The sequence below is a fragment of the Papio anubis genome, chromosome 14, assembly GCF_008728515.1.
Source record: "Papio anubis isolate 15944 chromosome 14, Panubis1.0, whole genome shotgun sequence".
NCBI classification, from domain to species: domain Eukaryota; kingdom Metazoa; phylum Chordata; class Mammalia; order Primates; family Cercopithecidae; genus Papio; species Papio anubis.
The window spans coordinates 61672603-61700517 of NC_044989.1; the positions used below are offsets into that span (position 1 = coordinate 61672603).

The 27915-nt window shown below is 36.4% G+C and overlaps 1 protein-coding gene across 1 annotated transcript in view; it reads right to left on the reverse strand.

Annotated features, from left to right (window-relative positions):
* The window catches only part of USP34 (ubiquitin specific peptidase 34), a 292591-nt gene that overhangs the window by 110353 nt on the left and 154323 nt on the right, over window positions 1–27915 (reverse strand). The window contains exons 22-33 of the mRNA XM_031655230.1: window positions 27686–27840; window positions 26133–26246; window positions 22980–23079; window positions 22692–22851; window positions 19836–19962; window positions 19592–19739; window positions 11091–11191; window positions 10690–10899; window positions 6217–6342; window positions 4586–4708; window positions 4365–4448; window positions 2826–2912 (exon numbers count right to left, since the gene is read on the reverse strand). Of these exons, the coding sequence (XP_031511090.1) occupies window positions 2826–2912; window positions 4365–4448; window positions 4586–4708; window positions 6217–6342; window positions 10690–10899; window positions 11091–11191; window positions 19592–19739; window positions 19836–19962; window positions 22692–22851; window positions 22980–23079; window positions 26133–26246; window positions 27686–27840 (1535 nt within the window). The remainder of the gene's footprint in view (window positions 1–2825; window positions 2913–4364; window positions 4449–4585; window positions 4709–6216; window positions 6343–10689; window positions 10900–11090; window positions 11192–19591; window positions 19740–19835; window positions 19963–22691; window positions 22852–22979; window positions 23080–26132; window positions 26247–27685; window positions 27841–27915) is intronic.

Below are 27915 nucleotides of genomic sequence, written 5' to 3' on the forward strand. Positions count from 1 at the left end.
AAATCTCACCTATTGTAACAGAAAGCAGAGAAAGAAAAATTAATAGCAAAACTGCAGGACAGAACTTTTTAATAGAAATATTCTTTATTTGGATGTTAGAGCATTAAACATTTTTCAAAACTCACTCTTTAAAATGAGTGCATTATTTATTACATGAAAAGTATACTGCAACCTCACATCATATGCAAAAATTAACTTAAAATGGACCAAAGACTTAAAAAAGTAAGAGTTAAAACCATAAACCTCTTAACAGAAAACAGAGTCATCCATCTCTGCATAAGGGGATTAGGTAACAGTTTTGTAGATACAACACCAAAAGGACAAGCACAAAGGAAAACAGACACTAGACTTCATCAAAATTAGAAATGTTTGTAAATCACAGGATAGCCTCTAGAAAGGGAAAAAGGCAACCCATATAATCGGAGAAAACATTTGCAAATCACATGCACTGTAAGGAATCAGTATGTGAAATACATAAGGAATTCTAACAAATCAACAAAAAGACAACCCAATTAAAAGTGGGTAATGAATGTGAATTGACATTACTCGAAAGAAAAACAAGTGGCCAATAAGCACATGAAAAGATGTTCAACCTCATTAGTCACCAAGGAAATGCAAATCAAAACCACAACTAGGTACCACTTTACACATTAGGATAACTAAAATTAAAAAGACACTAACAATCTTGAAAAGGATGTGGAGAAACTGGAATCCTCACACATTGCTGGCAGAAATGTGAAATGTTGCAGCTCTGGTAAACTGTTTGGAAATTCCTCAAAAAGTCAGAAGTTACCACAGGACCCAGAAATTGCACTCTATACCCAAGGCACCACTGTTTATAACAACATTATTGATAATAGCCCCAAACTGGAAACAATGCAAATGTTCACCAACTGATCAATCTTCCACTCCCTGGATTCAGCTGTGACGGACCAAACATTTCGCCAAAGATGTATGAATGAATGTGTGTGTATATGTACACACACATACATGCATACATGCTTATGAATGGTCAACAGACACATGAAAAGCTGCTCAAGATCCTTAGCACGGGGAAAATGTAAACGTTAGAAATCACAATAAAATACTACTTAAGTATTGGCAAGGTATACCACTCCTAAGCATATGCCAAAAAGAGGTGAAAATGCATTATCCATGCATAATAAATTCATAAACAAATGCTCATAATAGTCAAAGTGTAGAAATAACCCAAATGCCTCTCAATTGGTGAATGGATAAACATGTAATATAACTATAAAAAAATGAATTACTGACACTTGCTACTTCCAAGGATGAATCTTGAAAATAGACTAAGTGAAAGAAACCAGTCACAATGGACGATACATTGTATGGTTCCATTTATAGGAAATGTCCAGAATGGGCAAATCCACAGAAACAGAAAGCAGACTATAATGGTGTTTGCCCAGGGCTAAAGCGTTTGGGGGGAGGTTTCTTTTGAGGTGATACAATTGTTCTGGAATTAGATGCTGGTCATGGTCACACAACTTTGTGACTATAGTAAAAACATTATATTTTGGAGAAGTACATTGATTGCATGTTCACTACATCTCAAAAAAAAACTTAAAGATATACTTCAACTGAACTCATTTGAAAAGGGAAAATAAAAAAAAAAAAGAAATAAGAACAATCCTGAACTTAGAAGTATTTCATAATATTAAGAGACATGCATTATAAACAGGAAATACCAGTTGACCTGGAAGCAATTTGTTTCCTAGACACGCTTTGCATCTTGGGCATTACAAAGCTACAAAAGCCACATATTGGCAATAAAATGTTATTAATACTACTTCAGGAAAGTATTCATAATTTCAAGAAAAACAGAGAAAACCTTTAGTGCAGGGGTGTCCAATCTTTTGGCTTCCCAGGGCCACATTGGAAGAACAACTGTCTTGGCCCACATGTGAAATACACTAACACTGATGATAGTTGATGAGCTAAAACATTTAGACGTAAGAGTACCTGATGTCAAATCATTACACTTGACTCCTAGGTTCGAAGGCAATTCAAAACAAAACAAAACAAACACAGGAACTAAGAAAATACTTGAATTCAATGTTTGATAATGCTAAACTGTTTTGGGATGGAAGAAAATGGAATGTCCTTCACATTGAGTTTGAAACTGACCTGTGCAGTTTTGTATATCATTATGCAGATTTAAATATTCTACAAGCAATTTTATTTTCATATAGTACTTCTTCAAATCACAGTGGTAGAGAAACATTTTTTTAAATTTCCATTTTTTCATGCAAGTTCACAGAAAAAAAAATTCCACTTTGTTGAGGACCAATACTTTTATAAAGTATTATAAAAATACAGAAACAACGTCTAACTGCTATAAAAATTTCTAGAGGTTTACTCTCAATTTCTGTATCCATCTTAATGTAAGCCAGTCAACATGGTCTGGAAACACATTTTTTAGTATTACTACTGTAAAGGAAGAAATGATCAAAACAAAATAAAACAAAAAAACAGTTTTTAAAAAAAACTAAGATGTAAACCAAATTTTTAAAAAGCAACCAAACTTTATATAAATATTAATATATAATTTACCAACCTAAAGGAAACATGTTTATGAACTGGCCAGAGTTTAGAGTAATTAATTTTATCATAAGAATTTTTAATACAGTTAACATGAAAAATGCTTACTCCATAATTAATCAAACTCTATTTTTAAATTCATTTCTGCTATATTCCATACTTTATTATAATTAACTATATGGCAAAAGCTATACTTGCTGATGAAATGGAAGTGTATCAAATGCGGTAACTACTGTAACTAGTTGAAACAGTAAATTTGCACTTACCACCGTCCATGATTCCTGCTCTTTAGGCTCTAGAATTCCAGAATTAAAAATTTCTAGTAACTGTTGAAGCCCTCCAGCAGCAACAAACTGTAGGCAATTGTGAAAGTAATAGTAAGAGAAAAGCAGATACAGAATGCAATAATGCTTGTTGATTCAGTAACTGGATATGTAAAATATTACACATCTTTTATTTACACTATATTCCTTCATTTAAATTACCAAAATAATTTCTATACAAAACAATAAGATAGAGACTACTTTCAAGAATTTAAGGGTGGGTGCAATGGCTCATGCCTGCAATTCTAGCACTTTGGGAGGCCAAAGCCAGAGGATGGCTTGAGGCTAGGACTTTGAGACCAGCCTAGGCAACTTAGGAAGATCTCATCGCTACAGAAAGTAAAAAAATTGGCCAGGTATGGTGGCTGGTGCCTACAGTTTCAGCTACTAGGGAGGCTGAGGTAGGAGGATCACTTGAACCCAAGAGGTCAAGGCTGCAGTGAGCCATGATCATACCACTGCAATCCAGCCTGTGTGACAAGGTGAGACCCTGTCTCAAACAAAACAAAATAAAACAAACAAGAATTTTTAAAAAGATACACTTGAGGCCGGGCGCAGTGGCTCACGCCTATAATCCCAGCACTTTGGGAGGCTGAGGCGGGCGGATCACGAGGTCAGGAGATCGAGACCATCCTGGCTAACACGGTGAAACCCCGTCTCTACTAAAAACACAAAGAATTAGCCGGGTGTGGTGGTGGGCGTCTGTAGTACCAGCTACTTCGGAGGCTGAGGCAGGAAAATGGCATGAAACTGGAAAGTGGAGCTTGCAGTGAGCACAGATCGCGCCACCGCACTCCAGCCTGGGTGACAGAGCGAGACTCTGTCTCAAAAAATATATATATATACATATATATATATATAAATATAAATAAATATATACACACACACACACGGACACACACATACACTTGAAAAAGGCTATAAATGCCTTTGTATTCCATTAGCCATTTAGTTCTAGACACTGGGATGTCCTCACAGTATCTTTTTTTGCTGCCCAGGCTGGAGTGCCATGGGGCGATCTCGGCTTACTGCAACCTCCACCTCCTGGATTCAAGTGATTCTCCTGCCTCAGCCACCTGGGTATCTGGGATTATGGGCGACGTGCTACCACACCCAGCTCATTTTTGCATTTTTAGTGGAGATGGGTTTTACCATGTTGGCCATGTTGGTCTCAAACTCCTGACCTCAAGTGATCCATCCGTCTCAGCCTCCAAAAGTACTGGATCACAGGCGTGAGCCACCATGCCAGGCCTCTCACAGTATTTCGACATAGGGAAAATCAGAACTAAAAATAGGAGCACCAAGGCATTAAATAATCTCAGTTTACATTATTGCAACTTAAATTAATACATAATTTTTAAACTATGCTTTGTTTTAATAGTATTATTAGTTTAAAAACAATGAAGAATTACAGTATGCACTTTTGAAAAACCGGAGATAAATTATTTTTATCAATACATTGAAAAACACATATGATCAAACCTTGCAACTCCAGGAATTTTTACTATTTTCCACTTGATCCTCACTTGAATCATCTGAATCTGGATAAAGATCACTGTAACTTCCCTATGAGAAAGGCAAAAAAAAAAAAAAGAAAGGCAGAATGGCGGAAGAAAAAATTATTCTAGAATGGAAAAGACATTACAGAATTTTGCTCCACAGAAAATACAAACATTTAATGATAATAACGGAAATGCAATTACCGTTGACTCTCTCCTTATTCTTCTATTAGGTTTTCCCAGTGCTTCAATAATTTCCAGAGCATACAATAGCTTGTGGGCGCTCTTAATTTTGAGAAGTTCTTTCCAATTAAATCCATCATTACTCTTAAATTAGAAAAACATGTTTCTCAAGCCAACTTACTCAGGGAACACAAAAAAGAAAAACTTTAAACAAACTGACACTACATAAAAACTTAAAATATTATATATACTTTGAAACATATTAAAACATATGAAGACTAGTTATATAACTGGTACAAATGGTATGCTTAAAACATCAATTATTCATTAAATTTTCTGAAAATAAAACTAACAAAATTAATATACAAACAGCAGCATGGGAAAATAATGAACTGTTAATCTTCCCAATTAAAAGAAACAACATTGTAGTCTAGTTGAGTGGGTAAACTTCTGAAGATGGTGATGAATTAAACGTCTGTACTTAATAGTTACAACTACATATTTAAAAGTCATACAAATATATGAACTCAGGAACATTGCTGTTTTCTACTATCAATTCATGAAATAATGTAATTCACACTTAATGTGCATCTTTGAAATGCTATTACTAGTGCTACTGTAAGTCATCATTTGGTATTTTCAAGAGCCCATCTTCTTGACTTCCAAGTCATGTGAGATACTGGATCTCCCAAAATCACATGATAATGTTCCAAATCCTAGAATTTGCATAACATTAGGACATTTGCTTTTTCATTCATCCTACAGGAGTTCTTTTGGAGATCTCCTCAAATAAACTACTTATTACATAAATTTTAAAAACAGTCTTTAAGCCAGGAGCAGTGGCTCATGCCTACAATCCCAGTACTTTGGGAGGCTGAGGTGGGCAGATCATTTGAGGTCAGGAGTTAGAGATCAACTTGGCCAAAACAGTGAAACCCTGTCTTTACTAAAAATACAAAAATGAGCTAGGCATGGTGGCGCACGCCTATGGTCTCAGCTACTGGGGAAGGTTGGGGGAGGAAGGATCACTTGAGCCCTGGTGGCTGTGGCTGCAGTGAGCTGAGACCACGCCACTGTACTCCAGGATGGGTAACAGAGTGAGACCGTATCTCAAAAATAAATAAATAAATAAATAAATAAATAAATAAATAAATAAATAAATACAAACAGTCTTTAATGTTAAAGACTTTACAAAGATACCCAACACATGTGAGGTGGTATCCATATGGAAAAAAAATTACCACACACATAAATTTATTTGCCTCATTTTCTCCAATTCCGTTAGTTAATTTGTATAAGCATACAAAACAAACATTGATGCACGTCATTTCACCTTGGTGTATTTTCTCTAAACATTACTTTTGTTACTAAGAGCAAAAAACAGTATTAAAAGCATACTGTAATATAAAACACTAATATAAAATGTCAACAATTTTAGAAAACATCTTCATCTTGCATTCAGCCTATGTTATTCACCCTCACTAAATAAACAAATGAACATTAAAATGAAGTGGCACTTTTTACCTATTATATGGGTTAAAAACTATATTCAGATTTACTAAGGGTACGTCAACAGGCAACCTTCTACACAATCAATAGGAATATAAACTGGCAACAGCCTCTAGGAGAGTAAACAGATTTTGTGGCCTCACCTGCTCATCTGAGATATTCTGGAATGCCATCAACATATTAGGACATGTAGGAAGAAGCATCAGTAGCTCCCAGACCCGCCTAGACAGATTTTCTGCATGAAGATGAAGTTCTTCACATCGTAAGCTCTACACAAATAAGAACAACTGCTTTATCAAAACAGATCAGAAAAAAGTTTTAAGTTCAAATTTTTGTGTAAAAATATTATCAAATTTGCTAATATTTTTAGTCTTTCTGAAAAGTGAGAAATGAAACATTTCTTATATGATACATAATATTTGAGAAAATTAATAGTCAAGCAGTGTTTTTTCAACTTCTTACTGAACATTTTTCTAGAAAAGCTTTCCTCTAAGACTGATGATGTTCCTCAGGAAACTTTTGAAATAAAAGTGAAAACATCTGTCTAAAGGCCATTCTAACAAATTTCAATATGACTATCATCTATTTCCATTTTGCAGGTCACTATTCTAAGCACAACAAAGACTTGATGAATTAAATCCTTGAACTTCCATTTAGGAAAAGAGCCTATCTGTTTCTCTTATTTTGCTAATCTAAACTTCATTTTTCAGTCTCAGATAGGCAGACATTAAGAAGAAGGCAAACGATTTTAGAGACCTATTTTCTTCCATTACCATTTGTTAAATCTGAGTTCAGAAACTTGCTAAGGCAAGAATAAGTTAAATAATGTCTCAAAAACCATTTAGGAAATAGGCAATTAAAAAAAATTAAAAGTACCACCCTGAGAGGTAAAAAGAGTAAAAACTAAATTGACAGTTTTGGTATTTTCCACGGAGTATAAATTTATTACTACTGCTACTATCATAGTGATTCTTTGGTATAATATGGTCTAGGGATATTCTATAAGCCTATAAAAAGAAACGTAGTTCTTTTGGTATAATGGCAGAAAGATGGTATACTTTGATGGCAAGGAAATCTTTTTTTTTTTTTTTTTTTTTTTTTTTTTGAGACAGAGTTTCGCTCTTGTTGCCCAGGCTGGAGTGTAATGATGCAATCTCAACTCACTGCAACCTCTGCCTCCCAGGTTCAAGTGATTCTCCAATGTCAAGGAAATCTTAGAAAGTTTCAAGGTAAATTTGGTCTTTCACAAGCTTGATGAACAAAGAGAAGCAACCCTTGAATAACACTGGCGCTTTACTTGAGGAAACGGCCCTCAGTTCTTCAATAAAATGACTCATCATTCCTTTGTAAATAACCATTAAAAAGAGAGAAATATTGAACTCTATGCAAAAAAGGATTTGAAGGAAAAATATCTTCCAAGTGTGCATAACTATGTTCTTCTATGACTGAAAGTCTCATGAGACATACACAGTAAAGATACTTTATTTTTTCTTTTTTGTGTAACTCTCATTAGGGCCAAACAAAGAATCAAAGAATCCCTGTATCAACCTGTCATAAATAAGATTCAATACAGTATCTGCGGCCGGGCGCAGTGTCTCCCACCTGTAATCCCAGCACTTTAGGAGGCCGAGGCAGGAGGATCACGAGGTCAGAGATCGAGACCATCCTGGCTAACACAGTGAAACCCTGTCTCTACTAAAAATACAAACAAAAGTAGCTGGGCATGGTGGTGTGCACCTGTAGTCCCAGCTACTCAGGAGGCTGAGGCAGGAGAATCGCTTGAACCTGGGAGGTGGAGGTTGCAGTGAGCCGGTATCACATCACCACACTCCAGCCGTCTAAAAAAAAAAATCTGCTAAAACAATGAAATGCTTTCCCTTTGGTTTAAGCCTCACTACTCAGAATAACGTAATAGCCTATTAACATAATAGCCCAGGATCTCTTATCACTGGTCCTGGTTTTCTCTACTATACCCTCCACACAAACATCTAAATTGTTTCTAAAAGCCCAGAAAAGAGCACATTTTGCTGCTTAAAGCCAGCCATAATGATGGATTTAAAAAAAAAAAATCATTTAAGGTCCTTTTGTGATATAGGTTACAGTCAACCTTTCTGTCCTAATACTTAAATTACACTATGCTCATATTCCCAGTTTCTCAAACATGTCATTTGCTTTCTTAATGAAGAAAATCTGTAATGCTTTTCTCTTCACTCTTATCAGTAGCTGGACCCAATTTGAACAACTCCTCTTTTGAAAAAACCTTCTGCAAAATTTTTGTCCGCCCCTCTCATTATTCCCCTAATACAGGAACAGAACACCAGCACTAGGTGAGAAAACAGAGGTTTCATGGGCACCTATTAATGATTATTTTGCTTGAAAAAACAATGGAGATTTCTAGGGAATTTAAGAATGTACCATCATGTGAGAAACTGAGGTATAAGAAACAGAGGGCTCAATGGCAGCCCACTGCATCCATGATCAAACACATCATGGAAATGGGAAGAAGTCACTTAACAATCTTGGGGAAGAAAGAAAAGAATACTAGCCTAACACAGAGAAAACCATCAGAATACCACCATTTTACCTGCCTCTAAATCTCAAAATTGTAATTTACTGCATAAGCTACATGAGAATACATGAAAATATCTTAGAAGAAGCCCGTTTAAAGGCATTGTTTTAAAAGTCAGTGGATTGAATATGGCTCCTTTAGGTGATGTCATACACATTCTTGCCTCTGAATGCCATCTTCAGGCTGGGCACAGCAGCTTATGCCTATGATCCCAGCACTTTGGGAGGCTGAGGTGGGAGAATCGCTCGAGACCAAGGTTTGAAACCGACCTGGGCAACATAGAGAGACCATGTCTACAAAACAATTAAAAATTTAGCCAGGCACATTGGCACGCACCTGGAGTTCCACCTATGCAGGAGGCTGAGGCAGCAATCGCTTCAACCTGAGAGATCAAGGCTATATTGAGCTATGATCATACCACTGCACTGCAGCCTGGGTGACACACCAAGACTGTGTCTCACAAAAAAATAAAATAAAATAAAATAAATAGGACCTTTATAGTGATAACCCACAAACCATTTTTCTAGACTGTACCTTTTCTCTGAGCTCCATACTTACATATCCAAGTGATTACCTGACATCTCTACTTGATGTCCCTCAGGAATCCAACTATCCTTCAGTTCAAATGGAATCCCCCCGCCCCGTTGCACAGACCAGAAACCCAATGCCATTTCTGTCTTCCTTCTCCTCTTCATTCCCTACTCCTAAAACCCAAAACACCACCAAGTGATGCTTTGACCTGTTGTCCATTTATTTCCACTGCTGCCATCCTATTCCAGGGCAACTCCTTCCTGGACTTGCACATCAAATGCTTTACTGACTTTATTTTTGCCAAAGAAACTTACTAGGTATATTAGGTATCAGGTGTAAAACAAAAATCAGAACATGTTTTTATCCTCTGCTTAAAATCTTTTAATGATGTCCACTTTGAGTAAAATGGAAATGACTCACAATGATACAAAAGGTTTACATTATTTTGCTCTGCCTACCTTTCCAATTTCTTTCCTCTCATTCTACTCTCCCATCCTCTTCCATATTCTCCTTTCTAGCTTTAACAATTCCTAAACCTGCCTAACTCCTTTTATCAAGCATTTCCCCAGAAACCCTTTCTCCAGATTACTTTATCCAGACCATATCTCATCTTTCTAACTGGCTTTTCATCCTTCTAGCTCAGATTATATATAGTCTCCCTCAGAGAGCCCTTTCTAGACCAAAGTATTATAAACAATAATTTGATTAAAACAGTATGCCTGCATCACGTTAGGTACTTAAATAGTTAACGAACAAATAAACGGGTTCTTAATTTTACCTTTTTTTTTGTTTTTGTTTTGAGGTGGTGTCTTGCTCTGTTGTCCAGGCTGGAGTATAGTGGCACAATCTCGGCTCACTGCAACCTCTGCCTCCTGGATTCAAGCGACTATCCTGCCTCAGCCTCTGGAGTAGCTGGGATTACAGGCGCCTGCCACCAGGCCCAGCTAATTTTTGTATTTTCAGTAGAGACGGGGTTTCACCATGTTGGTCAGGCTGGTCTTGAATTCCTGACCTTGTGATCTGCCCATCTCAGCCTCCCAAAGTGCTAGGATTACAGGCGTGAGCCACTGCACCCAGCCCAATTTTACTACTCTTAAAAGATTACTGAGGGCCAGGCACAGTGGCTCATGCCTGTAATCCCAGCAATTTGGGAGGCCAAGGTGGGTGGATCACAAGGTCAGGAGTTCAAGACCAGCCTGACCAGCATGGTGAAACCCCATCTCTACTAGAAATACAAAAATTAGCTGCCTGTGGTGGCACGCACCTGTAATCCCAGCTACAAAGGAGGCTGAGGCAGGAGAATGGCGTGAACCCGGAAGGCGGAGCTTGCAGTGAGCTGAGATCATGCCACTGTACTCCAGCCTGGTTAACAGAGTGAGACACCGTCTCAAAAAAAATAAAAGAAAAGTGAGAAAATTGTGTTTTATAACATTTTATAATCTATAGTTGTATTAAAGTTACTATATCCTCTCAGAAGAGAGACAAAACAAGATTTGTGAAAATGAAACATAGTCACCTCACTATCATCCACTGCTACTTTTCCTGAGGGTGGTTTAAATGATGCAAGCATCTCTAATAAATCAAAAAGAGTAGTTAAATGAGGTTCTTGTAAAAGCAAAAGCATTGGAATGTTGTCCTTCTGAGGGGGTGGGAGGCAAGACGCTGGCAGCTGAACACCTTCCCCTTTCCTCTCTCTCCTTGGTGCACCCAAAGATACAAATACCATCTATAAAAAACAGGAAAAAAAATTTATGCAGATCAAGCTTTTGGTTTAATAAAACAATGAATCTGAAGTATAAAATCACTTAAAATTTTAATATAACAAAGTAATAAGAGCTGTTTTTAAACTACATGTGACTATTCAACTGATGATTATAAACAGATCATTAAAACTCAAACCACGTTTTATATATGTACCTGCATATCCTTAAAACCAAGCTCATGAAGTGCTTTTTCATCATAATCTGTTGTTAACTCGTGTCCAGATGAAATCATCCTGACAGGTCCCATGAGGCCTCCTTAAAAGCAGCAGAACATGGAAATGAATTTGTTTTTAAGAATTAACTTATTTACTGATAAGAATATGTAGTTGTAGCAATTAATCACACTACACGTAAAGCTTAAACGTAATTCCAACCCTCCAGATCCAAGGTAAAGAGAGAAAACTCAATAGATTAAGCACAGACATTTCTAGAATGCACTAAGTCCTTTTTGCTGCCTACACCTTCAACTTCATTTGCCACCAGCTTCCCTACCTCACACTATGTTCAGTCAACTGGCCTCCTTGCCTTTTCTTGAAAATACCAAGTATATTACGACCTCAAGGACTAAGATTCCTCTCCAGGAATTCAAGATACTTATTTTCTCACCTCTTTCAATTCTCTCATCTAATGGGAGCTTTCGCTTTACCACCCAATCTAAAAGCTTCACTTCACCATTAACCCTTTATTCTGCTGTATCTTTCTTTAAAGCACTTGTTAACACCTCGTATTTGTTATCCGAGAAGGGAAGGAGAAAAAAAGACAGAAGCAAAGGAAAAAGGGAAATAAAAACAGAAAGAAAAAAAAAAGGAAAGGAAGAATGACAAATTCCCAGTTCCACAAGGGCAGAGGTTGTTTTATTCACACATGCATTCCCAGCACTAAAATGGAGAACACATTCAAATTAAGTAATGTATAATGTACAAGTTTTTTGGGGGGAAAAAAATGATTACAGCACGAAAAGTAAGCAAAATTAAATGTCTGATGAATAATTTAAACTTTAAAACTATTGCTAAATTTCATTCAATATAGAAAAACTCCACTGGACACCAATTACTTTCAAGAAAAATGAGTGTGGTAAGGTTATTGCTTTTCATAATGACATATAACATTTTAAAATTACCTTTCCCTTCACATAAAAAAGGTCTGTGGAAAAAATATTTCAAACACAGAGAAGGAATATGTTTTTCTCCCAAGAGGAGTCATATTGGCAATTTGCCTTAAGCACAATTTTTTTATAACTAAATTGCTAATCATTGTGTAGCTAAATCTATGATTCTTTCCCTTTCTCATTATTTCTAGCCCTCAATCTTGGCCCTCGAAATGGTTTGACAAACAATCCTATTTTCTTCTAAATTTTCCTACCATTTGTTAATGCAGATATGACATTTTAAACATATCCTAAATATTAGAAGGGGTTTTTCTTTCCCCAAACTGAACAAGTCATATGACTGATTTTCGGTATCCATTCTGTATCATTTAACTAACAATTCCCACACCAAAATCATATTACGGTTTAAATGTTTATATAGCTAGTACAGAAGTTCAACTTTCTATTATCCTTGAGTTTTTCTCCCAGAACTTTTTTGTTCTTTTTCCTTTTTTTGTAAAGTACCAATTTACTGACCTCCCAGAACTTCTAATATTGCTTAGTTTATTTATATAGATAACTTCACTATAATTTCATCAAATTTTAAACAAAAATTACATTGGAATTTTTGATAGAACATGTTAAAAAATAAATTTACCTAACATCTTTACAATATTCTGTACAGAGGCATGCTATTTCAATTTACTCAGCAGTTCAATTACCTCAAAAAGTTTTATTCTCACATTTTACAAAGACCTCATAATATCACAATTTTCTTTTTCTTTTTTTTTTTTTTTTTTTTTTTTGAGACACTCTGTCACCCAGGCTGGAGTGCAGTGGCTCAACCTCAGCTCAGTGCAACCTCTGCCTCCTGGGTTCAAGCAATTCTCCAGTCTTGGCCTCCTGAATACCTGCGACTACAGGCGTGCACCATCACACCTAACTAATTTCTGTGTTTTTAGTAGAGACGGGTTTGACCATGTTGGCCAGGCTGGTCTCGAACTCTTGACCTCAAGTGATCTGCCTGCCTCGGTCACCCAAAGTGCTGGGATTACAGGCATGAGCCACCACGCCCAGCCAGAATATCATAACATTTAAAAATTGCTATTGTATACTTGATTTCTTAGTGCCCGATTCATCATGTTGCTCACAAATTATAACTGAATAATAGCTATACTTTTTTACAGTATATTTTATTCATTTTTTATTTTTATTTATTTTATTGATTTATTGATTTTTATAAATTTATTATTTATTATTTATGTTATAAATTTGTATCATTTTGTATCATACAAAACTAAAAGAAAAGTAAATGCTTATAAAGCAGCGTGTTCATTAAGAAAAGCTTTGGCTACTGAATAGACAGAAATTCTGTATTAAACTTTTTTTTTTTTTTTGAGATGGGAGTCTCGCTCTGTCACCTAGGCTGGAGTGCACTGGCACTATCTCGGCTCACTGCAAGCTCCGCCTCCCGAGTTCACACCATTCTCCTGCCTCAGCCTCCCAAGTAGCTGGGACTACAGGCGCTCGCCACCACGCCCGGCTAATTTTTTGTATTTTTTAGTAGAGATGGGGTTTCACCGTGTTAGCCAGGATGGTTGGTTTCGATCTTCTGACCTCATAATCTGCCCACCTCGGCCTCCCAAAGTGTTGGGATTACTGGCGTGAGCCATTAATACTTTGGTAGTTTTTTTTTTTTTTTTCTTTTTCAAAAGACAGAGTCTCGCTCTGTCACCCAGGCTGGAGTGCAGTGGCATGATCTCGGCTCACTGCAACCTCCACCTCCCGGGCTTAAGTGATTCTCATGCCTCAGCCTCCCAAGTAGCTGGGATTACAGGAGCACACCACCAGGCCCAGCTAATTTTTATATTTTTAGCAGAGACAGGGTTTTGCCATGTTGGCCAGGCTGGTCTTGAACTCCTGACCACAAATGATCCACCTGCCTCAGCCTTAAAGCCTTGGGATTACAGGCATGAGCTACTGTGCCTAGCAAAGCTTTGGTAGATTTTTATTAAATGTCTAACTTGGTGAGACAATTAAATGTAATTATTAATATTTGCAATATTAAAACACTCTTAGTCATGATTAATTGCTACTCTAATTAAGCATGCATAACTTTGTTCCAAAAGTTATGCAATCACTAGCATTTTATTTAGCATAATGGCCTGTATTTGATGTGACATAGGCCAATATTCTGTGTGTTAATGACAAGTGTTATGGTCTGAACAAATGTGTTCCCCAAATTCGTATGTCGAATCCTAATTATCAAGGTGATGATATTTTGGAAGTGGGATCTTTCAGAGGTTATTAGGTATTAGGCAGAGTCCTCCATCAATGGGAGTGGTGTCTCTACAAAAGAGGTCCAAAGGAGCTTGCTTCAGCCTTTTACCACATGAAGACACAGCAATAAAGCACCATCTATGAGAAAGCTGTCACTAGACATTGAATCTGCTGGCACCTTGATCTTGGAATTCCCAGGTTCCAGACCATGAGAAATAAATTTCTTTTGTTTATAAGCTACCCCGTTTATGGTATTTTTATATAGCACACTGGATGGACAATGACAACACATTAATGTTGACTATTATGGCTGAATTGGATTTTATAATACATTGAGCTGCTTTCTATCTTTTATTACTTTTGAGAAGATCTTTTTAACATAAGAGCTACTTATTCCTTATCAGTTCTAAACAGAATTTTTACCTTTTTTAAAAAATTAATGTTTCAAGACAAAATGAAATCTTAAAAACTCATTTCTAATTGAATACTGAAAACACACATGTAATTTTTCCCCTTTACAACTCCAATAAAATAAATTTTAAAAATTTTACAGAGATAGGACGGGTGTGGTGGCTCACGCCTGTAATCCCAGCACTTTGGGAGGCCGAGGTAGGTCGATCATGAGGTCAGGAGTTCGAGACCAGCCTGGCCTGTATGACGAAACCCTGTCTCTACCAAAAATACAAAACTTAGCAGGGTGTGGTGGCATGCACCTGTAGTTGCGGCTACTTGGGAGGCTGAGGCAGGAAAATCGCTTGAACCCGAAGGCAGAGTTTGCAGTGAGCTGATATCGCGCCACGGCACTCCAGCCTGGGCAACAGTGCGAGACTCAAGGAAAAAAAAAATTTACAGACATAAACTGACAAGGAGAAAAAAAGGAGATCGTACCAATAAAGTTTGCAAGGTGACCATGAAATAAACTCGTGATGAACAGTAAGCCCCAAAAAAAGATACATCACAAAATGATTTAGCGTAAGAGTAAGATTAACATCTAACCCTCACACACAAAAAACAAAAGGAAGAAAGAAAAGGAACAGTACCTCAGAAATATGCAACACCTTAACCAACAGCCTAGAAACATTATAGGCTCAGAAATCAAAAGGGTAAGGAGAGAAGAAAAAGAGAAAAAAATGAAGCACTATATAATTGCTAACCTTTTCTAAGTTTGATAAAAGTTACAAACTCACAGATCTGAGAAGGTAAACTAAACCCAGATCTCAAACACAAAGGCACACTCGTAATCAAAATGCTGAAAATCAATGTTAAAGAAAAAGCTTTATATCCTTTTTCTTTCCTCCATCATCGGCTTTAAAGGACAAAAGATAAGGAAAGCCACCGACTCAGGTCACAAACTTTGCAAGCCAAATAATAACAGAACAACAATTTTAAAGTTCTGAAAGAGGATAAAAAAACCTCATAACCTAGAATTCGATGTCCAGTGAAACTACCCATCAACAATGAAGGCAAAATAAACATTTTTAAATAAACTTTTTTGTAGACAAACAAAAGCTTGAGAAAATTTGTCACCAGAACACCTAGCGTACAAAGCTTTAACGGAAGTTTATTAGAAAGAAGGGGAAGAGGTCCGGCGCAGTGGGTCACCCCTGTAATCCTAGGACTTTGGGCGGCAAGGTGAGAGAATCGCTTGAGCCCAGGAGTTCAAGACCAGCCTGGGCAATATGGCAAAACCCTGTCTCTACAAAAAATACAAAAATCAGCTGGGCATGATGGCTGGCACCTGTAGTCCCAGCTACTCAGGAGACTGAGGTGGGAGGATCACCTGAGAACGGGAGGTTAAGGCTGTGGTGAACTATGATTATGCCACTTCACTCCAGCCCAGGTGACAGAGTGAGACCCTGTTTCAAAAAAATAAATAAATAAAATAAAATAACAGAAAGAAAGGTGGAAAAGAAACCAAAGAGAAACTTAGATCTATGCACAGGAATGCAAAGTGTCAGAAGTGCTAACTATGTGCTAAAAAAGAAACTGAAGAGATGGGACAAACAGAAAATATTTACATTGAATGTAAATAATCTAAACACTAAAATGTAGACACCAACAGAATGAACCAAAAAAAGCAAAATTCAACAATTAAGCAAAATGTTAATCTCAAAAAGGTATTTCAACTTTAAAAATAGGCATATTTTTTCAGAGAAAAAAGAGCTCTTAGATATTGAAAGTATGACAGTAGAAATGAAAAATTCAGTAGAAAGACTGCAAAATAATATTGAGAACATCTCTCAGGAACTTGAGTTAAAACTTATAAAAAGAAACATAGAAATTAGGGAGATCTTAGAGACAAAACATCTAGATAATGGATATGCTCCATAAAGAGAGAAAATGATAAAACAGAAGACAAGAAATCTATGAACCATTTCAAGAAAATTTCTCCAAACTGAAAATTATAATCTGCCAAACTGAAAGGGCCCAACGCTAAATACCTAAATACGTAAATACTGAGGAAAACCCATCACAATCACTGAAAAAAGACCTATACTCAGGTCCAGAACACTAAGAAAAAAGTGAAGACTGATTAATGTCTACAAGAAAAAATACTGCATGTTAGCTGGGCGTGGTGGCTCATGCCTGTAATCCCAGCACTTCGGGAGGCCTAAGTGGGCAGAAAGTTTGAGCTCAGGAGTTTGAGACCAGCCTAGGCAACATGGTGAAAACCTGTCTCTACTAAACATACAAAAAATTAGCCGGGAATGGTAGCACCTGCCTGCAGCCCCAGCTACTCAGGGGGCTGAGGTGGGAGAATCACTTGAACATGAAGGTTGCAGTAAGCCATAATCATGCCACTGCACTCCAGCCTGGGTGACAGAGGGAGACTATCTCAAAAAAAAAAAAAAAAAGACATACTGTATGTAAAAAATATCAGAAATCAGAATGGCTTCAGAATTCAACAGCAACAATGAAAGCAAGAAACAATGGAGAAGCACCTCTAAAATTCTGCAACAAAATTATTTCCAACTTAAAATTCTATACCCAGCTAATTTATCATTTGGGTATGAAAACATGAGATACATATTATTAATCATGCAAGGAATAAAAAACATTACCCCGACAATCTTATCACAAGAAACCACTGAATAGAACACTCTCTTGTATTCCAGAAACACACACACACACAGTCAACCAATAACGAGAAAGGTATGGATAATGGAAACAGAATACCCAACATAGGAGAGAAGAGAATCACCAGAAGGATGATGAAAGATATCACACAATGACTGCTGTGCACCAAATTTGGAGGACAATTAGTAAGATCAGTGTGACTTTGGAGAAACGCATTGAGGGTTATCATGACCAAGACCCCTGCTGCCACTGTACTATCTTCTCTATGTTACAAAAGAATGGACAATGAACCTGGTCCAGATTCTTATCTGTATGTGGACCGTCTTTACCAAGTGCTACGGAGGTTCCTGCTCTCACCTCCATGTACTACTGCTTGAATCAGCAGAGGACATTCATTTCATCCTACAGAAGAAATTCTGCTTTGACCTACTCCTGAGAGTTACTGTAGATCATGAAGAGCTTAGAAAAAGAAAATACAAATTCTATGAAAACATTTCTGTTGGATATTCCAGTATTTTTATCAACATTATAGCAATAGGATATGTCTTAACTGTGCTGAGACATATACTTGAGAACTTTCCCACTGATATCCCCAAATTAGGCTATACATATCTGTAGGGAAGGTTTATAACTTGTCATCTTCTGCAATCCTGTATCTAATAGTAGCCATATGTCCCTTTTTCTTTATCCACTAGGTTTGTGGTTGCTAAACTGTTTCACAAAACTAAATAAAAACACATACATGGAGGTAAGGCTATAAACAACACTAAAAAAACAAATTCAAAAATCAAGACAGTGTTAAGGAGAAGTGGAAATTATGTTACTGGGTAGGGACACAACAGTAGCTTCTACTAACGTTCTTAACCTGGATGGTAGGTACATGGATTTTCACTTTATTATTTTCATACACTTTACACACACTACATTTCAACCTAATGAAAGTAGATACATTTGGATTCAGAAATTCCATAATGAGGTATTTATCCAACATACATGAAATAATGTAGAGACAAAGATATTCTCTGTCACATTGTTTGTAACAGCAAAATAATGAAAACAATCTAAATGTCCATTCGTAGAGAACAGGGAAAATGAATCAAGTTATTACTATATAGTGAACTATGCAGATCTCAAAAAGAATGAGGTAACTTTCTACATGAACTAACATGAAGTGTTTTCTAAGATAATGATATGCCCTACAAGCAAACAGAACAGTAAAGATGGAATTCCACCATTTGTGTTTTACATATACGTGTGTGTGTGTGTGTGTGTGTGTGTATATATATATTCTTACATTATATCTTGGTATCTCTGGAAAGAGATCAGAAACATATATATTAGATATGAGAAAAAATATATATATATATATATATTTAAGGCCTACGTGAAAAATTTCTTAAGATACTTTTGGTAGGCAAGGAGAGATGCACAGGTGGGACATGAAGGTGTGTTATTTTTATATACTCAGAAAAAATGAAAATGAAATATATGAAAAAAACTGTTGGGTTAAAGTGGATGAGTAGTACATGGAAATTAAATTTACCAAAAATTCCCAAATTGCTTATGAAATAAATTTCAAGAATTATTTTATGATCACATCAAAAGTCTAAAATAGAATTTTTTGAGAAACAAAAGAATTTTTTGCAAATAGCATCTGAAGCAACTCTCAACAGCTTCTTATCTAAGAATGAATGGTACTAAAGGGAGGGGAGGGTGAGGGGAGCCATGAACATGGACGGTGGACCTTCAAAGTAAAACTTCAAAGTTGCTACTTTGGTTTGAATTTTTTTGTTCTCTCTGAAAACTCATATTGAACATTCGTCTCCAATGCAACAGGTTTTAGAGGTGGGGCCTTTGGAGAGGCCATGAATGAATTAATGACATTATAAAAGGGTCTGATGGAGGGAGTCTGTTCCTTTTTCACCCTTTCACCCTCTGCCTGTGAGGAGGCAGCATTCAAGCTGCCACTTTGAAAGCAGAGAGGAGCCCTCACCAGATGCTGGTACCTTGATCTTGGACTTCCCAAATTCTGTTCTTTACCTAGTTTGTAGTATTGTCATAGCAACACAAGACAAACCAAGGCAGTTGCTATATGATACAACCAAGAAAAGAAACAAGAGAAGAGAGAAAAAAGAAAGAAAAAAAAGAAAAAAAGGGAGAAAGAAAGAAAGAGAGAAAGAGAAAGAGAAAATTTGAATTGAAGGGCTTACCAGGAAACTCTCCTTTTCGGTTGCTTTGACCAAACTCCTGAAGCTGAGCTTGTTGGTTTATTTGTTCTTTCTGCAAATTTTCATACCAATGAGTTACTTCAGCCCTAAGATCTGCTACCTGGTCACTAGGATACATTTCAATAGTCATCTGAAATATGAGATGCAACCAATTTAAAAATACAAAAAGAACATATATTTGACCTGGGAAATGTTATCAACTTCGAAATTAAAACTATGTAAGTACCTTGTCAGGAAGTCCAGCTGGCTGGCATACAACTCTTAGCGGCAGAGACTGTTTGTCACTCAGTGCTTTCAAATGACTACTAATACCAGTGCCTTCAATTTGCCACTGTCTCAGATGATATGCAAACCTAAAACATGACAAAAACAACAAATAGAAAGGATACCATTTTATGCCATTTTAAACCATTTTAATGTTATGCAAGCTTTTATCATCTTACAGACTAGAAAAGTCCAAAAGAAGTTCTAAGTTCATTCCAATTTATTCTACAGCAACAAATTTAAGTTCAGATTCATCACACTGAATCAAAGCTAAATGCATAATAACAGCTAAGAGCTCCTAACAAAATAGTCACCAAGAGAAATTACTGAGGAAAAAAACAAAATCTCCTTAAGGCCAGTTTTTGTTGTTTTTTTTTTTTAATAGAGAGAACAGAAATATTAGTAGGAGAGTCAGGGGAAATTTAAAAAAAAAAAAAAAAAAACTAATCCAGTAAATGAAATAGCAAGCTGTGATTCCTACATTCAGAAGGAAAAAACATATTAAGAAAAATTTTTCAGGGACAGAAACATTCTAGTAATATATACTAACCAGCCTAATAGAATTTGAGAGTCAATTCATGGCTGTTAAAATTATAAAGTGAATTACAAAGACTTGTATTTTAAAGGAAACAGGCACCTAGCATGATAATCACTAAACAATTTTCTAACTAATTTTCAGACATACCTTTTTTTTTTTAACTAAATTCAGGTACCTGAATTTAGTTTAAAAAAAAAAAAAAAAAAAGTCTAAAACTAATCAGCAAATTCGGAATAGAAGGATAAAAACTGAGGGAATGAATGAACTTGTCTAATTTCCACATGATCTGATGTATGAGCAAAAGAGTAATCTTAAAACAATGTTTCCTGCTACATATTGAAGACCAGAGTTTCTCCACAGTGGCACTACTGACATTTTAAGCCCAATTAATAATTTGTTGTTATCAGAAGGCAGAGATGAATAGGGATGAAGGAGGCTATATCTCATGCTCTCATATTCAACAGCATCTCACCAGATACCAACAACATGCTCCCTTGCTGTGATAATCAGAAGTGTCTCCAGGGATTATATACTACATTTTGGGAAACAAAAACATTTCTGGCTGGAACCACTATTTAAGATTATAACTTTATCTCTTTTTAAAAAGAAAACAATTTAAGACATTATTATTTATTCCCTTAATATACAGAACACAAAAAACAATTCTATTTTTCAATCTACAGATGTTAGACAATCTTCAATTAATAATAGCACTAAGCACATCAAGAACAAAATTTTGCATGAAAAATACCTAGGTAAATTTTTTTTAACTACTGCTTAGTTTTGTGACTGTTCAATTTTATCCATATCCTAGTTATTCTACTAGTAACAAAACATTTTTATATAAACTATTTAACATCAACATTAACTTTCAGCAAAAACATGAACAAATAAAAAGATATCAAGAACATAATTTTTTTTTCACAACTGAGTTAGAAAAAAATCTGTACATCTGAGAAGGAATTTTTGGACTCAAATTCATTAAATTTACAAAACCACCACTGAACACTCAAAAAACGAGTAATTTTTAAAGACTTAAAGTAAGTACTTATTTTAGACACTGGTAATATTGTGAAAGGACTAAGGGTGTGAATCAACAGGCCCTTATTGGTTTGTTGTCTGTAGATCCTATAGCATAGAAAAAATTCTGGAAGTATGGGTATCATTAACAGTATCTCCACGAGGAAGACAGCAATTATAGCAGACTTTCATTTTCTACATCACAGTGTAATATCTGCATTTTATAATATGTATTAATTTGAATACGATACACCACCACATTTGCTCTTTTTAACACTATCTTTTTAAGTGGTTTAAGTTATAAGGCAGTATAAAGTTTCTGTGCAAAAAAACGAGTTCCCTTCCACATTCATAAAAAACACAAGGAATTCTTTAAGCGGAATTTCCATGAATTGCAATCTTAATCAAAATAAAGAATTTCATAATGTCCAAATGTTTCAAATCATGGAAGCATGTTATTTATAGGGAATGTATAAAATATCTTTACTATGCAATATTTCTTGATACTTTAAAAATGTCAATAAATATCAATTGTATCACTTTTCAATATCAAACTAAGATCTGAAGTTGAAAAAAGTTACTAATTTTAACAATTTTTTTCAACACAGTTCTTAGTACTTTTACATTTGCTCATAATGATTTTTAACAAATAGAATTTCTTAAAACTATCTACTCACCTTTCATTTCAGTCGATATATTCATAAATATTAATTTGCTTTATTTCTGTATTACACAGGTTATGTCTAAATTAATTATACAGATATTCATTAACAGAATTTTTTGGTCATGTTTCCATGGTAAATGGAAATTCAAAATTAAAATACTGTCTCCTAGTCCAGGAAGAAAAAAAAAACAGCAAATGAAACATATGACTCAACTTGATTCAACTATGAGATTATTTGATGTTCTTGGTAAGAGTTTGAGAGAAACTTTTTTTTAGTAGTGGTGTTCTGCCTTTTTAATCAAAGTCAATACTTTCTTAGAGATGGAATTCTAACGATTCTTATTCATGCATATCTGCTCAAACTCTAATTATTATTAAAGCTCTGCAATATTTATCAGGAACCTGTATTGCCTATTCCAAGGCAACATGGTATATACTCTTAATAAAAATTACTTCTATTACTGACCCTTCATTTTGGTAAATTATGCTTTCTACCTGACCCCAACAAAAACTTTAGATTCACTTTAAAAATATTTCTGGATATGTCAGGAATAAAAATGAAATTCATTCTAACAGTGTGATATTTAAAAAATTACCTTCTCCTAAACGCTTCCAGATGTGTCTTCAGCATAAGGAGTCCTCTTTCTATAACCATGAGACTTGAGTGTGATTCCTGCTCAAGACTGCTAGAAGCTATCATAAGACTCTCCATGCACTTACTAATAAATTCTTGCTCCTTCTCCAAACCTGTTTTACCTGAAAGACAATGTTTAGACACATGTATTAGCCTTACATTCTTGTTTAGCTGTATCAAAGAAAAATTTTAGCTTAACGAAACACCCTCAAAAAAAATTACCTATTAGACAATATTTCAAATCACTTACCATTAATATAATAGGAGTTAATATACTGGATAGCTGCTCGACTGACATCACCAGATTGTGCTCTTAAAGCAATGCCCCAAAATTGGTCCATACCACACAGCTAAGAAAGAAAAATATGATACCTCTAAATTTTGTCTGTCAAACTATGTAACTCATCATAAGACTGAAGTATCAAAAGTAAAAATCATAGGCAACTCCTATTATTCAGCTATTAAATAACAAAAATAAATGATTTAAGAATTTCCTCAATTGATGAAATACACCTGTACTAATTCTAAAAACTATTTACACAGCAGCTAACAATATATGCATAATATTTAACTCACAAGTTGTGACTACATAGTAGGAAAATTCTAGTCCTGAAAAACATACCACAAAGGAATAAAAAACAAATACAATAATGAGCACAATGCTTCAATGAATCCATCCAACTTACACTGATAAAACCACTGCCTTCTGGTATTCACAGAATATTAACAAGATATGCTAACTCAAGTTCTCTTTTTTTTTTTTTTTTTGAGAACAGAGTCTCACTCACTTGCCCAGACTGGAGTGCAGTGGCACAATCTTGGCTCACTACAATGTCTGCCTCCCAGGATTCCAGGGATTCTCATGCCTTAGCCTCCCAAGTAGCTGGGATTACAGGCATGTGCCACAACGTCTGGCTAATTTTTCTGTATTTTAGTAGAGACAGGGTTTCACCATGTTGGCCAGGCTGGTCTCGAACTCCCTACCTCAGCTGATTCGCTCGCCTCGGCCTCCCAAAAAGGTGGAATTACAGGCGTGGGGCCACTGCGTCCAGCCTCACTCAAATTTATGATGCTAACCATGAGATGACCAAAAAAAAAAAAAAAAAAGGTTTCACTAAAAACTACAGAAAAAGTAGGGAGTGGAACTTTCAAAAGTTGGGCAAAGAAAGATGTCCTTCTATGTTGGCAGCTGAACAACTTTAGTGTTAATGTCACCTTCTTTAAAAAGGTAGTATTATTTCATAATAGAGCATGACTACTTCTTAGGTAAATCAAATACGTTTAGTTGTCTGAAATTACCAAATTGAAAATCATCATAGTGGGCCGGGCACAGTGGCTCACACCTCTAATCCCAGCACTTTGGGAGGCTGAGGCAGGCAGATTGCCTGAGCCTGGAGTTTGAGCCTGGCCAGCACAGTGAAACCCCGTCTCTACTTTAAAAAAAAAAAAAGCCAGGCGTGGAGGCATGTTCCTGTCATCCCAGCTACTCTGGAGGTTGAGGCAGGAGAATTGGTTGAACCTGGGAGGCAGAGGTTGCAGTGAGCTGAGATTGTGCCACTGGACTCCAGCCTGGATGACAGAGCAAGACTCCATCTCCAAAAAAAAAAAAAAAAAAAAAAGAAGTTATCAAAGTGATACTGAAGCAAGAGTTAGGACTAAAAAACACTGAAAAACCTACTGAGACGAGAAAAGAAGGCGGTAGGAAAATAAAATAAAAGCATTTTAGATACAATTAAAATTATTCTGGCCAGGCATAGTGGCTCATACCTATAATCCTAGCAGTTTGGGAGGCCAAGGCAGGTGGGAAACTTGAGGTCAGGAGTTCGAGACTAGTCTGGCCAATATGGTGAAAACCCAACTCTACTAAAAATACAAAAATTAGGCCAGGCGCGGTGGCTCAAGCCTGTAATCCCAGCAATTTGGGAGGCCGAGGTGGGTAGATCATGAGGTCAGGAGATCGAGATCATCCTGGCTAACCCGGTGAAACCCCGTCTCTACTAAAAAACACAAAAAACTAGCCGGGTGTGGTGGCGGGCGCCTGTAGGTCCAGCTACTCAGGAGGCTGAGGCAGGAGAATGGCGTGAACCCAGGAGGCAGAGCTTGCAGTGAGCCGAGATTGTCCCACTGCACTCCAACCTGGGTGACATAGCAAGACTCCGTCTCAAAAAAAAAAAAAAAAAAAATACAAAAATTAGCTGGGCGTGGTGGCACACACCTGTTGTCCCAACTACTCAGGAGGCTGAGACAGGAGAATGGCATGAACCCGGGAGGCGGAGCCTACAGTGAGCCGAGACTGTGGCACTATACTCCAACCTGGCTGACAGAGCAAGACGCCGTCTCAAAAAAACTAATCATAATGGCCTGGTGCAGTGGCTCATGCCTGTAATCCCAGCACTTCAGGAGGCCAAGGCGGGTGGGATCACCGGAGGTCAGGAGTTCAAAACCAGCCCCGTCTATACTAAAAATACAAAAATTAGCCAGGCATGGTGGCACACCCCTGTATTCCCAGCTACTACAGGAAACTGGGGCAAGATAATTGCTAGAACCCAGGAGGTGGAGGTCGCAGTGAGCTGAGATCACACCACTGCACTCCTGCCTAGGTGACAGAGCCAGACTCCATCTCAAAAAATACCAACAATAAAAATTTTTTAAAATTTATTCTTTTTCCTTTCTTAAAAAATTTCCCCAAATTTGCTAACAGATAAAATTATTCTTTTTTTTGTTTTTTCAGATGGAGTCTTGCTCTGTTGCCCAGGCTGAACCAAATGGCATAACAATCGTATTTGAGACAAATCAATCTTTTATTTGAAGTAAAATATTTGGCTGTATTATCTAGGAATGTCTAGGAGAATCAAAGAATACTCACATGACCACTTTATAAATCAAGAAACATGTAACAGGTTTTCATTAAGCACACCCAATGTTATCTTTGGTACTGAAAAATAAATTTGCTTTATAAAACTTTTGAAACCAGAGAACAGAATTAGGCTGAGCATGTTGGCTCATGCCTGTAATTCCAGCACTTTGGGAGGCCAAGGCAGGCAGATCACTTAAGGTCAGGAGTGCAAGACTAGCCTGAGTAACACAGTAAAACCCCGCCTCTACCAAAAATACAAAAATTAGCGAGGCATGGTGGCAAATGTCTGTAATCCCAGCTACTTGGGGGGCTGAGGCTGGAGAATCGCTTGAATCCGGGAGGTGGAGGCTGCAGTGAGCTGAAATCGCACCACTGCACTCTAGCCTGGGCGACAGAGCTAGACTCCATTTCAAAACAAACCAACCAACCCAATTGCATTGCACAAGTAGTAAATTCTATGCTTTGTAGAAAAATAATTTGGTAACCAAATTTGATAATCTAATTTGAGGAATAAAGTTGCCTAATTAAGTAAGTCTAAATCCTTACCTCAGAATTTGAACCACCATCGTAGGCACTGGTAGCCAATCGAGCCAAGTTACAGAGATGCTGAAACAGGTTTAAGCCAGTCATGCTAATTGTTTCAGGTTTTAGCTGGGGCATCTTTGGGAGGGTAGGGGGAAACACAAAGCTAATTTAGTGTGATAATTCACAGATTTTATTAAATTTAAATAAACGTTACTGAAAACATTGTGGAAGGAAACAGATCAGCTTGAATTTTTAGTGATAATTTAAAAAAATAAAAATATATAATAATTTGGCTGGACACGGTGGCTCAGTACTTTGGGAAGCCAAGGCAGGGAGACTGCTTGAGCTCAGAAGTTTGAGACCAGCCTGGGGAACACGGCGAAACCTCATCTCTATGAAAAATACAAAAATCAGCCAGGCATGGTGGTATGTGGCTGTAGTCCCAACTACTCAGGAGGCTGTAGTGGGAGAATTGCTTGAGCCCGGGAGGTCAAGGCTACAGTGAGACGTGATCGCACTACTGCACTCCAGTCTTAGAGACAGAGCAAGCCTATCTCAAAAAAAAAAAAATGAAACGAAAAATGAAAATACATATGTATGTGATTTAATGAACATTTTATTCAGGTAATAACTGAAACCTGTCTGATACAGGTTTCAATTCTGAAGATGTGCATAGACCCAAATCAGAGGACATAAATAAAAACATCTACCATGCATTGTATATCTATATCATACAAACTTATGGGAGGTACAGCTGCAAGTACAGTTTTTGTTAAAGTCAGCAGTTGAAATTTAAGATGGCAAAAGTTGTATTTGTAGCTCTGTCTTGGGTCTGTTAAGTGATTTAGTTTATACACACGAAAACTCATTCATATATATACTCAGTTCTAACACAGAGATAATGTCACACTTTGCGGACAGCCTTCATAATCTCAAAAATAAGCATAAAAAAGTCTTTGCATTATTTTCACTGAGTTTCAAAATTCAATTGGGAATAGCTCATTCAGAATAATGTCACCTGAAGTAACTGTGGCATGTGGTAAAGAAGAACAAAAATTGGAACATCTTTACGATAATGACAGCACTTCCTAATATGCCTTCCCAGAATCTACACATACTGGAGAATGGCTTATCTTTGCCCAAAAGACTGACTGCAATGCAGTCAGTCATTTAAATAAGAAAGAGTCACAGAAAACAGCTCTCACACTTGTGGGTGTGGGCACCACCCCTGAAAATTGGACTACAATATTACTGATGATTTTAAAAAACAAACACTAAGAAAAACCCTCCACATTTCTAATTAGTGCTGCCTTCAAAAGTTATTCTGATTGTTAGTTTAATTATTGTAGCTAATAGAATATTTTTATAAATATAAACAATTAATTTAGATGTAAACAGTATAAACAACAAAATCTGAGCACAATCTGACCAAAAATTATACTAGGACTACTAAAAATCATTACATTTGGCTACTTAAAAAAACTGTCAAAAAAAAAGCATTACAGAATTCGTATTTCAAGAGATGAAAAAGAGAACATGGAAAAACAGTAACAAACTGTGAGAAATGTAATTACCTTCTCCAGGAAAAGATGTTTGTAGGTTTCCATACCCATAGCATGTTGATCTTTACTTCGAACTTGATTTAAAAACCAATGGAGTGCGTCATCATAACATTCAGAATCCTCTACCAAACAATGCCATAAGATGTCAACTTGCTCTAAACTTAACCCTAGATAAAAATTATAAATTTTATACTTTATTAACTACACATAAAAAAATTATACTTCTTTTAGGCATGTGTACA